This window comes from Hemitrygon akajei, chromosome 2, assembly GCF_048418815.1.
Source record: "Hemitrygon akajei chromosome 2, sHemAka1.3, whole genome shotgun sequence".
In the NCBI taxonomy this organism is placed as follows: domain Eukaryota; kingdom Metazoa; phylum Chordata; class Chondrichthyes; order Myliobatiformes; family Dasyatidae; genus Hemitrygon; species Hemitrygon akajei.
In genome coordinates, this window is record NC_133125.1 from 107,753,878 (window position 1) to 107,769,885 (window position 16,008).

At 42.7% G+C, this 16,008-nt stretch overlaps 1 protein-coding gene across 3 annotated transcripts in view; it reads right to left on the bottom strand.

The window, feature by feature from the left end:
• ptpn4a (protein tyrosine phosphatase non-receptor type 4a) overlaps window positions 1-16,008 on the bottom strand; it is a 227,768-nt gene that overhangs the window by 74,545 nt on the left and 137,215 nt on the right. For all 3 annotated transcript variants that reach the window (XM_073027041.1, XM_073027032.1, XM_073027025.1), the window contains one exon: window positions 8,935-8,998. In XM_073027041.1, the coding sequence (XP_072883142.1) occupies window positions 8,935-8,998 (64 nt within the window). The remainder of the gene's footprint in view (window positions 1-8,934; window positions 8,999-16,008) is intronic.

Here is a 16,008-nt window from a genome sequence, read left to right on the forward strand (position 1 = left end):
CCGCGTTCACGGACCACAAACCGCTTACCTTTACATTCACAAAGGTGTCCGATCCCTGGTCGTCCCGCCAGCAGCGCCATCTGTCCTACATCTCTGAATACACGACGGACGTCCGGCACGTCTCGGGTAAGGACAATGTCGTGGCGGATGCGCTCTCTCGTCCTAACATTCACGCCCTTTCCCAAGGGGTAGACTTTGAGGCGCTGGCAGAGGCACAGCTGGCAGATGAGGAGATCCCGTGTTACAGAACCGCAGTCTCCGGTTTGCAGCTCCAGGACCTCCCCGTAGGCCCAGGTGAGAGGACCCTACTCTGTGACGTCGCCACCGGCCAGCCCCGTCCCGTCGTCCCGGCACCTTGGCGACGACGCGTGTTCGACTCCATTCATAACTTGGCCCACCCCTCCATCCGCACTACCGTCCGGATGGTCTCCAGCAGGTTCGTTTGGCACGGACTCCGCAAGCAGGTCCGTGACTGGGCCAGAACGTGCCTGCACTGCCAGACGGCCAAGGTGCAGCGACACACCAAGGCCCCGCCGCAGCAGTTCCACCCCACCCACCGGCGTTTCGACCACATTCATGTGGATATCGTGGGCCCCCTGCCTGTGTCACGCGGGGCGCGGCACCTCCTGACTATCGTGGACAGGTTCACAAGATGGCCAGAGGCGGTCCCGCTCACCGACACCACCTCCGAATCTTGCGCCCGGGCGCTGATCGCCACCTGGATGTCCCGCTTTGGTGTCCCGGCCCACATTACCTCCGACAGAGGCGCCCAGTTCACCTCCAGCCTCTGGTCAGCGATGGCCAACCTGTTGGGGACTCAGCTGCACCACACCACTGCCTACCACCCACAGTCGAACGGACTGGTGGAGCGTTTCCACCGCCACCTGAAGTCGGCTCTCATGGCCCGACTGCGAGGAGCTAACTGGGCGGACGAGCTTCCCTGGGTCCTGCTCGGCGTCCGCACGGCGCCCAAAGACGATCTGCACGCTTCGTCGGCCGAGTTGGTGTACGGCGCGCCCCTGGTCGTTCCTGGGGAGTTCATACCAGCCCCAAGGGGGCGAGAGGAAGAACCCGCAGCGGTCCTGGGCAGACTACGCGAGAGACTCGGTGCCCTGGCCCCCATGCCCACTTCGCAGCATGGGCAGCACCCGACCTGCGTACCCAAAGATCTGCAGAACTGTAAGTTTGTGTTTGTACGCCGGGGCGGGCATCGGCCACCGCTGCAACGGCCCTACGAGGGGCCGTTTACGGTGATCAGAAACGACGGGCCCACGTTCGTGCTGGACGTTGGGGGGAGAGAGGAGGTTTTCACGGTGGACCGACTCAAACCGGCCCACGTGGACTTGGCGCAACCGGTCGAGTTTCCGGCACCGCGGCGCAGAGGCCGACCTCCCAAACAGGGCCCAGCCCAGACTGTGGACATTGGGGGGTGTACCGCCGGTTCTGGGGGGGGGGTTATGTGGCGACCCAATTACTAGCACACTCGAACCGGCTGACAATTAGCCAGAGCCAGAGACAAAGATACATAGCCTCAGGGAGTTTCAGTTACGTGCCTCTCCAAGTATCGAGTGGGGGGAGACAGGCTTTTAAGCAAGACTGTGTTTGTGAAATAAACTTAGTCCGTGGTTGCAGTTTACCGACTCCGTGTCGTAATTTCAGCGCTGCGCGTAGCACACCGCTACAGCACCTGCTTATTTGGGTCAAATCTTAAAGAACCAAAACTAATTGAGAAAATATTTGAGATTACCTTTATTTATTTGGGACACCATGCTACTTAATTGGGGACAGGAGACTGTTGCCGAACAGTTTCTAACTTGCGGCAGTCACGTGAAAGATACAATTATTACTAAGCAACGCAGTGGTTAATTATTGAAATACATATGTTTCTTAAGTGTTTTATATGCATAGAAAGGTAAAATATATACTATATACTAAGACAAACGTGTTACTAACTGAGGCTACATAATAGTGGATGTACCTGTTCCGATTTCAAATCCAACTTAAAGACGGACTCAGGAACGGAACTCATTCATAACCCGGTACATTTAATTCATCTCTAGATTACTTATAATACCTAATACAATGTAAATACTATGTAAATAGTTGTTATACTGTATTGTTTAGGGAAAAATGACAAGAAAAAAATAGACTGTACATGCTCAAACAACGAGTGCTGGAGAGAGAACTTCTGGGTTTTCCTGATCTGCGGTTGGTTGAATCCGCGCACGCGGATAAGGAGGGCTGACTGTACTGCACAAGGATTCCCAAGCCCCTATGCGTCTCAGTTCTTTATATTTTCTCTCCATTTAGAAAGGAGTCAACTCTTTCATTTCTTCTACTAACGTGCATGACAATACACTTCTCAACAGTATTCGATCTGCCACTTCTTTGCCCATTCTCCTAATCTAAGTCTTCTGTAGCCTCTCTGCTTCCACAAAACTACCTGCTCCTCCACCTATCTTCAAATTGTCTGTAGATTTTGCAACACTATCAATTCCATCATCCAAACCATTAACATATAAGGTACAAAAAAGTCGGTCCCAACACACACTCCTGTGGAACACCACTAGTCACTGGCAGCCAACCAGAAAAGGCTCCCTTTATTCCCACTCTTTGCTTCCTGTCAATCAGCCACTGATTTATCCATGCTAGAATCTTCTCTGTCGCAACATGGGCTTGCAGCTTGTTAAGCAGCCTCATCTGTGGCACCTTGTCAAAGGCCTTCTGAAAATCCAAGTAAACATCAACTGATTCTCTTTTCTCTATCCTGCTTGTTATTTCTTCAAAGAATTCAACAGACTTGTCAGGCAAGATTTTCCCTTGAGGAAACCATGTTAACTACGGCCTATTTCATCATGTGCCTCCAAGTATCCTGACACCTAATCCTTAATAATTAACTCCAACATCTTCCCAGCAACTGAGATCAGACTAACTGGCCTATAGTTTCCTTTCTTCTGCCTCTCTCCCTTCTTGATGAGTGGAGTGACATTTGCAATTTTCCAGTCTTCGGGAACCATTCCAGAATCTAGTGATTATTGAAAGATCATTACTAATGCCTCCACAATCTCTTCAGCCACCTCTTTCAGAACCCTGGGGTGTACACCATCTAGTCCAGGTGACTTATCTACTTTCAGCCATTTCAGTTTTTCAAGAACCTTTTCATGATCTCTGTCATCTGGAACTTCCACAATACTGCTAGTGTCTTCCACAGTAAAAACTGATGACCTAGTGGAGGAAAACCACAGCTGCAGGTCTCCGGCACTGAGTTTGGCTGTGTGGCTCAGAAGGGAAGGTGAGAGAAGAGATGAGCTGTAGTGATAAGGGATTCATTGGTTAAGGGAACAGAAAGGAGGTTCTGTGGATGAGAACAGATGGTATGTTGCCCCCTGGTGCCAAGATCAGGGACATCTCAGATTGAGTCCAGAGAATGCTTAAGTGGGAGGGAGAGCAGCCAGAGGCCTTGGTCCACATCAGTACCAATGACATGGGTAGGGGGTGTGATGAGGTCCTGCATAGTGAGTTCAGGGAGTTGAGTGCTAAGTTAAAGGACCTGACCTCCAGGGTTGTAATCTCAGGATTGTCATCTGTGACACAAGCTTGTGAGCCCAGAAGTAGTTATTAGCACACATTAATCCCAACTAGAAAGAATGCAATACTAGATCTATTAGGGAATGAGACAGGGCAGGTGACAGAAGTTTGTGAAGGGGAATACTTTGCAACATAATGCATCATAATGATCATAACATGATTAGTTTCAAGGTAATTACGGAAAGGATAGGTCTAACCCTCGGGTCGAGATTTTAAATTGCAGAAAGGCCAATTTTGATGGCATCAGAAAGGATCTAGCAAATGTGGATTGGGACAGGTTGTTCTCTGGCAAAGGTGTACTTGGTAAGTGGAAGGCCTTTAAAGGTGAAATTTTGAGAGTAGAGTTTGTATGTTCCTGTCAAAATAAAAGGCACGGATAGCAGGTTTAGTGAAATGGAGTTTTTTTGCATCTGTATTTACTTGAGATGGACACAGATTGAGGCAATGCAGAGGTGAGGTCATAGACTCTATATAGATTACTTAGGAGGAGGTGTTTACTGTCTTGAGGCCAATTAGGGTGGATAAGTCCCCAGGGTCTGACAAGGTGTTTCCTCAGACCCTGTTGGAGGGTAGTGTAGAAATTACAGGTGCCTAGCAGAGACATTTAAAACATCCTTAGCCATGGATGAGGTGTCAGAGGATAAGAGGATAGATAATGTTGTTCATGTTTAAGAAAGGCTCTACGAATAAGGCAGGAAATTATAGGCTGGTGAACTTGACATCAATAGGGATCGTCAACATGGTTTTGCTCGAGGTAGGTCATGTCACACAAAGGTTAGCAGGTTGTTTACAAGGTGCAGTATATAATGTCATTTTACAAAAGAAGCATTAGAATCAAATGCACTGCAGGAAGAGCACTAAGCCAATTGGTATTGTAGCCATAAAAATATAGATCAACTGATACCCATTGCAAAAAGCCAACAGAACAATGAATGAGGTGTCATATTATCAATCTGTTGACCTTGTAGTTCCCACCTACGCATGATATTCTAAAACAAAGACTGAAGAAATACTTTACAAAGCTAATTTCCATTTCAAACATTAAAAATAATAGAAATTCAGGAATCAAAAATGGTGCTTTGAACTGCAGAGCAATTCATACAGCAGTGGAGAAAAAGGCTGCGAGTAATTAAAAACAGAGGTTCCGTTAGTTTGTTTTCAGGTATGACCAGCTGGGTGGAAGCTGATATAATAAATTTAAAGTCTCAGAAAGAGAGAGAGAGAAATTCTTGCTGGCTATCTTACTCTCATATTGTTGTATTTGCTTCATACTCTGATAGAGTCATAGAAAACCACAGCACAGAAACAGCCTGTCTAATCCATGCCGAACCATTAATCTGCCGACCCCCATTAACCCGCAGCAGGACGTTAGCCCTCCATGCCCCTCCCATCCATGTACCTATCCAAATTTCTCTTTAAATTGAAATCAAACCCATATCCACCACTTGATCCGGCACTCATTCACACTCACCACCCTGAGTCAAGAATTTTCCCCTCATGTTACCCTTAAACACTTCACCTTTCACCCATAACTCATGACCTCTAGTTATAGTTTTACCGAACCTCAGTAGAAAAAGCCTGATTGCATTTACCCCATCTATACCCCTCAATCTTCAATGTTCTGGGGAATAAAGTCCTAACCTATTCAATCTTTCCCTATTACTCAGGTCCTCAAGTCCCAGCAACATCCTTGTAAATTTTCTCTGCACTCTTTCAGTCTTACAACTTTCCTGCAAGTTGTGATGCTGTAAATGATAGAGAGATGCATATGTTTTCATACAATTTCCTGTTTGAACACCTCACATTCTACAGGTATTTAAAAGCAGCAAATATCAAAAATTGCAGGATTAAAATTCTAAGTTGTTAGACAAGTGTAGAACATAGAAAAGTAGAGCATAGTACGGGCCCTTTGACCCACAATGTTGTTCGAACACTTTAACCTACTCCATGAACAATCCAACCCTTGTCATCTACATAGCACATAACTCTCTTTTTCTTACATCCATACACCTATCCAAGAGTCTCTGAAATGTTCCTAATATACCAGCCCAGCAGTGCATTCCAAACACCTGCCACTCTCTGTGTAAATAACCTCTCTCCATTCACTTTAAAAGAGTGTCCACTGGTATTAGCCACTGCCATCCTGGGAGAAAGATGCTGGATGTCCACTCTATCCTTGACTGTCCTTGCTTAACTTATGCCTTTCTACACATTGATCTGTACTCTCCCCAGGAATATTCAATCAACAGGACAATTGCTTTCATCTTATTTAAATACCATATTTATCACAAAGATGGCACACCAGCTGTTGTAATTCCTTTGAAGCTTAAAGAGTTTCAGCCTTAAACTTCTACAGACAGATACACTATTGAAAGTATATTGACTGGTTGCATTCTGGCCTGGTACTGCAATTCTAATGCACAGGAATGCAAAAGACTACAGAGAGTAGTGGACACAGGGCAGTCCATCATAGGCACAACTTTCCCCACCACTGAAATCATCTATAGGAGGTGTTGCTTCAAGGCAGCATCTATTATCAAGGATAGCCACCAACTAGGTCAAGCCCTTTTCTCATTGTTACCACCATGCAGAAGGTAAAGCCTTGCATCCTACATCATGTTCAGAAACAGCTACTTTCCTATATATTTCTGAACTGATCAGCAGAACCTTAATCCTACCTCAGCAAAAGAACACAATGGGCCACAGTTTAGTCTCTGACTGTGTAATTGGTTGCACTGTCTGGTTTCTACCGGTCTTTTTTTTCCCCCTTCACAGCCTGGTATGATTTATGTTCTGTGCCGTCTGAAATCACGGGTATGAGATTAAGCTTTTCACTGCACCTGTACTTCTCTACATTTGTGCTTATGACATTGAATGTGATTTGATAACCTTCAGCAACAACACCAGGAGACAAAAATAATTGGAAAAATGGTGTTTACTGTTTTGTTTAAATTATGAGCTTTTTTTAAAAAAAAACAAATTTAGCAATTTATCCATTTGAAAGATCTCTCAAATCAACTATTATCAATGGTCTACATTCTTCTTCCATGATGTGAATGTTTGTACCAGTCCCCTTCTTTCATCAATAGGGACATAAAATACACTGGTGCATTCTCTATCCCTTCAAACAATTCTAAAACATCCAAAAGATTCCACGGAGGTAAAACATCAGCTTTATCTTAATTGTGGATGCAATTAGATGCAAGTGTTCCAGCAGACTACAACTGCTTCCAATTGTTATGTTTTTTTTTAAAACTCAATTTTTTCAAGCAACCTCTCTAGATTCTCAATTTCCTGTTTAATTCCAGCACTGCCTGTTCTGCAGTTCACATCTGCAATGTCAATGAGATACACAATCAATGACCACTTTATTAGGTACAGGAGTGGAAGCCAGTGTGATCTTCTGATGCTGCAAGCCCTCTCACTTCAAGGTTCGACGTGTCATGCATTCAGAGATTCTCTTCTGCACACTGCTGCTGCAATGTGTGGTTATCTGAGTTACTGTCGCCTTCCTGTCAGCTTGAATCAGTCTGGCCATTCTCCTCTGACCTCTCTCATTAACAATGCATTTTCGTCCACAGAATAGCTGCACACAGGATGTTTTTTGCACCATCCTCTGTAAACTCTAGAGACTGCTGTATAAGAAAATCTCAGGAAATCAGCAGTTTCTATAATACTCAAACCTCCCAGTCTGGCACCAAAAATGATTCCACGATCAAATCACTTCCCCCCCCCGCCCCCATTCTGATATTTGGTCTGAACAACTGAACCTCTTGCCCAAGTATGCATGATTTTTTGCATTGAGTTGTTGCCACATAATAGGTTGATTAGATATTTGCATTAACGATCAGGTGTACAGGTGTACCTAATAAAATGGCCACAAAGTGTAGATTCTAAAGCTATTGTCAAGGTAGGTTTGTCAGGTTTAAACAAGTATATATTTTAGTCTAACAATCCTGGTCAGATTGTCAAAACTCCTTGAGTGAAAGAATACCATTAGCGTGTGGCAAAAAGAATGATCCAACAATTAAATATTCTATTATACAAAGCTGCATGAAGTATTGTGTACTTTTTGTTGGCAATTTCATGAACACTTCCTCAATCACCTCGACCAATTCCAATTTTGGCTGGTGTAGTTATTTGCACTGCAGCAGTGTAAATAATTGAATGATTAAAGATCAGTTATCCACTGAGACAGCATACAAGTCAATGCTTGATTTTCAACGTATATAAAATTATATGATCACAAACTAGGTGCTCTACTTGTATAATCTGATCAAAATATGCAAGTAGTGCACCTAATTTGTGATCAGATAACTGTTTTTTCTATTTCTATATGCACCAACCTGAGATTCTCTGCACACACAAGTGAATGAATATTACAAGTCAGTGAACATTCAGCCCAGGCTGCACGCATTTAGAAGACTGTCTCTAGTAGATTGTAGAACAATGCCATGAGAATGATCCCATGTGGAAAGATTTTTACTACTCAAACAGCTTTAATACACTGGGTTTGTATATGCTAGCTTAGCAAACTAAGAGTTGATTCTAGTCTTACAAAAAAAAAATCAAGGGCTAATACGAGTACAAACTTAAAGACGTTAATTAGACAGGTCAGATTGGTTATGATGTTTGGGAAGTGTGTGGATACCTGGTGGGCAGGAGGTGGTGCTGGTTAGCAAAAGGGGAAGATGACAGATTGAGTGGGGCCAAATATCACGCATATCAATAATGCAGGAGAAATAAAGTTCAATGTTAGCTAGTTCTTTTCAGAGAGGAAATAAAAATCATCCACTGTAATGTACACTTACCCTGCATATTCTCAAATATGAGATGCACCAGTTCCTGACTAGGATGCAGTTCCCATCACAGAAGAGATACAGAAATCAAATGTCATAACCAAAATGATATACTAAACTAGTTTGGTTCATCTGAAAAGAAAAGAATGGAGTTTTCCAGATTGTCTTCTCTCTCCATTGAGTGTTTCTCACTTCTGCTGTTACACTACATGGTACATAACACACAAGGCATTATAGCTGTTCAGTACATAGATCAGCTGGTTATTCCTTGCCTACTGTTTGGTGCATGTACTTATGACAGTGTGTAGTTTTCCCCAATGTTCACATAGGTAATGGATGTCCAATATGCATTGTGATTCATCAAAAGTTGTTCTAAACCAGTGTGAAATGTAAAGGAACATAACAAGTGGAAACAAAATAATTTCATATTTAATGGGGCATAACACATCTGATATTGAAATCTACTTCTAGAATTCTAGCTCAACATGATTTCAAATTAAAACCAAGTATAAGGTTCAAGGTTCAAAGTAAAAAAAAGGTCTCTTACCAATTCTCTTCTAAGTTGAATGAAAAACTGTTTGCATTTGAACGATATTTTTACAATCTTCAACCTGTGTAGAAGAAAACTGTTAGTAGCAGCAATTTCAAATATATTACTGGAGTATCAGCAATTAAAAAGTTAAAAAGAAAATCTCATTCACAGCACGTTTCAAACAGCTTCCTCATGATACTCAAAATTATTTTTTCAGCCAGGTAACTTTAGAAGTGTGGCCACTCATTCCAGTATAGGAAATACAGCAAACAGCTCGTATTGACCTTCAGCTAGCTCACTTTCATTTTCAAATATACCACAGGGAAGCACTGCTGTTCTTTGAACACTGCACAGGATATCATCTGACCAATGACATTTTTACCATTTCAGCATCCTAGTATTGCATATAGTATAAGCTCAGTTACACGTTGGAGTTCATCACTTCCTGGCTTAAGAGGTGAGAATGTTAGCAAATTTGTTAACCTGTTGGAATAACTTTGTTTTGGAAAGGTTTTTGAATCAATCCTGCATAGTAATTCGTGTTCAAATAACTAAAGGGGAAAATCAATGGAGCTGAAAACTTGGGTCATAGAGTCATAGCCCACTACAGCACAGAAACAGGCCCTTTGGTCCATCAAGTCTGTGCCAAACTATAATGCCTAGTCCCATCAACTCGCACCTGCTGCATAGCCCTCCATACCCCTACCATCCATATACTTATGCAAACTTCCTTTAAATATTGAAATCAATCTAGCACCTGTCACTTCTGCGGGCAGTTCATTCCCCACTCTCACTGCCCTCTGCGTGAAGGATCCCCTTATACCCAGAACCTCTAGTTGAAGTCTCACCCAACCCTGGAGGAAAACGCCTACTTGCATCAACCCTTTCTATACTCGTCATAATTTTGTATACCTCTATCAAATTTCCCCTCACTCTCCTACGCTCCAGAGAATAAAGTCCTAACCTATTAAACCTCTCCCTGTAACCCAGACCCTCAAGTCCTGGCAGCATCCTTGTAAATTTTCTCTGTACTCTTTCAATCTTACTGATAGCTTTCCTGTAGGTAGGTGACTAGCACTGCATACAATACTCCAAATTTGGCCTTACCAACATCTTATACAACTTCAACATAACATCCCAATTTGTGTACTCAGTACTTAAATATAGTAAGACCAATGTGCTAACGACTCTACCTACCTATGATGCAACTTTCAAGGAACTATGGTTCTGTATTCCCAGACTCCTCTGTTCTACTGCACTCCTCAGTGCTCTACCATTCACTATTCTGTTAAAACCTATTCGAGTTTTTTCCCCCAGAGTGCAAGACTGCATTAAATTCCAAGGGACAGTTTTCAGTTCATTTTTCCCATTTGATGCAGATCCTGCGGCATTACAATCATCAAAACGGTCTGGATGAATATCTAAGTAAAAGTACACATGTAACTCAGCTCAATTACATGTGATGATGTCTACTATTTTTTTCATCTTTAAAATAGTAAAATAGGATAAAAATCCAAAAGAAAGAAACTAAAATTTCTATTTTTGTTTAAAAAAAGTAGCTCTACCTCAGATAAGGGACAGATCTGAATTCTTCCCATTCTATCACTTGGATTTAGAGGTAAGTTTCACACAGCACAACTATCTGCTAAGAAGCTGACAAGCCTCAAGGTCTGTTGTAACAATTTAAATTTTAGAGAAGACGAGCAGCAACATGTAATGGGTAAATATATATGAATTAGAGTCTGTGTATGAAGATCCCAGAATGAAAACTTGATTAAATGTTGCACTTCAGCACACCAACACAGTCAAAAATATTTTAAAAAAATCAACAAAGTGTCTGGCTCGAAATGGTTTGGATGGAATGAAAATTGCAATTTAAACTCATCTTTATTTGCATTTACTGGTTTGAAACCAAAGCCTGACATTCGCAATTCAAAGTAATACTTCAATAATGAAGAGCTTAAACTTGCTGTCTGGGTAAATAAATGCAAGTTGGTGCAAAGACTGAAGAACAACTACAAACATTTTTATATCAGAACATTTGTAATACAAAACAACCCTTAGGCCTATTATTTCTGTAGCTGTTAACAAACCCAATACCCCATTCTGGCACCTGACCCTGTCCTGTACTGATTTTTCATTTACATATCCAATTACACTGAATATAGAACAGCACAGCACAAGAACAGGCCCTTTGGTCCACAATGTTGTGCTGAACCAATTAAATTAGTAATCAAATGGCTAACTAATCTCTCCTGCCTATATAATGTCCATCTTCTTCCATTTTCCTCACATTCATGTGAATCTAAACAGCTCTAATATATCTGCCTCTACCACTATCAGGCAGCACATTCCAGGCACTCACAACTCTGTGCAAAAAACATGCCCTTCACATCTCCTTTGAAATTACCCCCTCTCATTTTAGATGTATGCCCTCTGGCATTCGACATTACAATCCTGGGAAAAAGATACTTTCCGTCTACTCTATCTAGCCTCTCATAATCTTATAAACCTCTATCAGATCTCCCTTCAACATCCAATGCTCCAACACACCACACCAACAATACCACACGCTCTTTTAGGAAGTGGACTCCTGAAGCTGAACAGGCCCTGAGAGACTGCTTCGGTACTACTAACTGGGATGTACTGCAAGGGGGGCTCTGTGGGGGCGTTGAGGAGGTCACTGAATGCACAACAGACTATATTAACTTTTGTGTGGATGCCGTTGTCCCTGTTAGAACTGTTCGCTGCTATCCCAATAATAAGCCCTGGATCACTAGTAACATCAAAGGCCTCCTAAACCAGAAGAAGAGGGCCTTTAAAGATGGTGATCGGTTGGAGCTTAAAAGAGTTCAGAAGGAACTCAGAGTACAGATAAGGGGGGCAAAGGAGCAGTATAGGAGAAAGCTAGAACAAAAGCTGCGGAAAAAAAGCATGAAGGAGGTGTGGGATGGGATGAAGATCTTCACCGGATGCGGTGCAAAGCGGGGGGCGAACATAAGTGGAGATGTGGAGAAAGCGAACCAGCTGAACAACTTCTTCAACAGGTTCGACAGCTCAATCTCATCCTCACCGCAGAAATCCACACCAGGCTTACTTCCCTCACAGGAAAATAGCCACTCACAGGAGACCTTGCCCACGCCCAGGATTACGGCTGCACAGGTCAACTGAGGAAGATCTGTACCAGCAAGGCGGCTGGACCGGATGGAGTTTTCCCACGATTACTGAGGGCCTGTGCGACTGAGCTGGGAGAACCACTACAGCGCATCTTCAACATGAGCCTGGAGCAGAAAAGAGTACCCAGACAGTGGAAAACATCCTGTATTGTCCCGGTACCGAAGAAACCACAACCAAAGGAGTTGAATGACTTCAGACCTGTTGCCTTGACGTCGCACGTGATGAAGACCATGGAGCGGCTGATAATACAGAATCTGAGGCCACAAACCAGGCACGCCCAGGATCCTCTTCAGTTTGCGTATAAGGAGAAGGTGGGAGTGGAGGATGCTATCACGTATTTGCTGCACAAATCACTCTCTCACCTAGATGGGGTCAGTTGTGCTGTGAGGATTACATTCCTTGACTTCTCTAGTGCCTTTAACACCATCCAGCCCAAGATCTTAAGGCACAAACTAACGGAGATGGGAGTAGACTCTCACATGGTGGATTGAATAGTGGACTACTTGACAGATAGACCTCAGTATATGCGGTTGGGAGACTGTAGGTCTGACACGGTGGTCAGCAGCACAGGAGCGCCGCAGGGAACCGTACTCTCTCCAGTCCTGTTCACCCTGTACACATCAGACTTCCAATATAACTCGGAGTCCTGCCATGTGCAGAAGTTCGCTGATGACACGGCCATAGTGGGGTGTGTCAGGAATGGACAGGAGGAGGAGTATAGGAAACTGATACAGGACTTTGTGATATGGTGCAACTCAAACTACCTGCGTCTCAATATCACCAAGACCAAGGAGATGGTGGTGGACTTTAGGAGATCTAGGCCTCATATGGAGCCAGTGATCATTAATGGAGAATGTGTGGAGCAGGTTAAGACCTACAAGTATCTGGGAGTACAGTTAGACGAGAAGCTAGACTGGACTGCCAACACAGATGCCTTGTGCAGGAAGGCACAGAGTCGACTGTACTTCCTTAGAAGGTTGGCATCATTCAATGTCTGTAGTGAGATGCTGAAGATGTTCTATAGGTCAGTTGTGGAGAGCGCCCTCTTCTTTGTGGTGGCGTGTTGGGGAGGAAGCATTAAGAAGAGGGACGCCTCACGTCTTAATAAGCTGGTAAGGAAGGCGGGCTCTGTCGTGGGCAAAGTGCTGGAGAGTTTAACATCGGTAGCTGAGCGAAGGGCGCTGAGTAGGCTACGGTCAATTATGGAAAACTCTGAACATCCTCTACATAGCACCATCCAGAGACAGAGAAGCAGTTTCAGCGACAGGTTACTATCGATGCAATGCTCCTCAGACAGGATGAAGAGGTCAATACTCCCCAATGCCATTAGGCTTTACAATTCAACCGCCAGGACTTAAGAACTTTTTAAAAGCTATTATTAATGCTTTTTGAGATAGTGATTTAGATGCATATCATATTTTTTACTGAGTTAAGTATTGTATGTAATTAGTTTTGCTACAACAAGTGTATGGGACATTGGAAAAAAAAGTTGAATTTCCCCATGGGGATGAATAAAGTATCTATCTATCTATCTAATAGCTTATCCAGCCTCTAATGATATCACATGCTTTCTAATCCAGGCAGCATCTTGATGAACTTCTTTTGCACCCTCTCCAAGGCCTCAACATCCTTCCTACAATGGGCATCCAGAACTATATGCAATTCTCCAGATGAAGCCTAGCTAGAGTTTTATAAAGCTGCATTTTATATATATTTTTTAAATGTGATGATGCCTCCGTCACTAGTTCAGTCTGAGAATTTACTCATTTCCACTCTGAAGTCAAGTCGCTTTTTATTGTCATTTCGACCATAACTGCTGGTACAGTGCATAGTAAAAACTGGACAATGTTTTTCAGGACCATGGTGCCACATGAACAATACAAAAACTACACTGAACGATGTAAACCAACACAAAAACTACACTAGACTACAGACCTACCCAGGACTGCATAAAGTACACAGAACAGTGCAAGCATTACAATAATAAACAAGGCAACAGGCACAGCAGAGGTCAGTAGGTTGGTAGTTCGATGGCTTGGGGGAAAATCTGTTACATAAATAATCAGCTGAATGGCGGTGTCCGGGATTCTGTCCGTTTCTGTACTCCCGCCGAGAATTTCGTTGCCACAGATGTAGTTCCATTTAATGTCCATTGGAGAGCAGAACGGACGGGAGAGCCAGCCGGCTAGGGCTTGCTTTTTTCCTGGCACGGACTCCTGCCCACTCGCCTCGCTTCCGCTTCCTCACTTACCGCTTACGACATCCCCAACTCTGGCCACCGGCATCAGGCAACTCTGAGGACTGCAGGCCCGATTCCCTCAGAAAGCCGAGGTCGCACAATCTAACCATCAGATTTTCATGAAGGATTGTTTTTGGGCAATCTCTGTATTGTAGCAGAATTTGGCGATAGTAGATAGTCGCTCTGTTATCCATTGCCCTAAACCCTAATTGTGCCTTAAAATTAAATTAAAAAACTAAAGTAGCACCAGATCCGAAAGGCTGTTGCTGCCGTGTACCGCACCGCCTACAGGCATTTCAATCAATTAGTTTATATTTATGCCTCCTGGATTTTAAAACCCTGTGATAACATCAGTAGAACCTTCCTATTTACTTGCCCTCAGTTCCAAATCAAATAGTCCCAATCTTTCACCTGTTATCAAAATATTTTGGGTCTTGGTAACAAACTCAAAAAACTCCTCTGCATCTGCTCCAGTGCAATCACGTTGTCCTGTAATGTAGGGACCAGATCTGTATACAAGAATTGAGTTGTAATCTGACCAGTGTTGTAGAGTTCTAGGATAACTTTTCTACCCTTTTAACTCTATGCCTGATCTAATGATGAAAAGTACCCCATAAGCCTTTTTAACCATCCTGTCAACCTGTCTCACTTTCAATGATCTGTGAACATAGACTGAACAGTGCCTGTTAAGACAATAAAATAATGAATTACAAATACTTCCATAGAACATAGAAGAGTATAGGTGGTGGCACAGGCAGAGATCTGTTATGCCACAGCCTTAATGCTGTGAATTGCCAATTTCTATTTTCCTAAAGTTTAAAAAAAACAACTATGTTTTGGTATCTAACTGGTTGAGCTAATATCTATTGAATATTTTGAGATCAGTCAATCCACTTAGCCACTGTTTAGCAAAAGCCTCCGTACAGCTCTTAGTGCTTATCCACAGCACACATTTTATACTTCTTTGAACAGGCCCGTGCTTTGCACAGTCGTATATTCTGCTCAAATACTTTTGCTTAATTTATGCATCGATCTTTCTGTATATGTAACTTTATTTTATAAATACTGTTGGAATTTTAAAATTAGCAAGTGACTAATAGAAGCTTATTTTCAACTTTTTTTCTCTTCACCTCTTCTCAGCCTACTTCCAGTTTTTATTCTTCAGTGCCAAAGCTATTTTCAATCACAGTTCATTGCCAAAGCCAGCTATTTATTTTGTTTCTGAACCTTCTGTTGGAATTCTCATTAACTTGAGAAAAATCCATATCTTGATCCATTGAATAGCCCTCATTTAAAACTTAATTATTGCTTTAAAAATTTAGTCTTTATCAATCAATATAAACATCCTTAGCTGTAAGCAGACAATGCTGAATTCTAATCAATGCTGGAATCTTACAAAAGGTACAAGAAACTGGTTTCAGGAATGGATAAATACATTCATAACAAAACTTAAACATGCTAAGATACAGGGCAACCCAAGGTAATGAATGTCCAGCTCATGGACGTGTCCACATACGAATGAGCTCCCATATTATTAAATTTAAGGTTGACATACACATGTTCATTCTTACTAGTTTTCTCTCTCTACTTTAAGTAATTATCCTTTCTTATCAGTTATGTTTTTGATGCTATTCATTACAATAAGATGGAGATATGGTTATGTATCTCCAGCA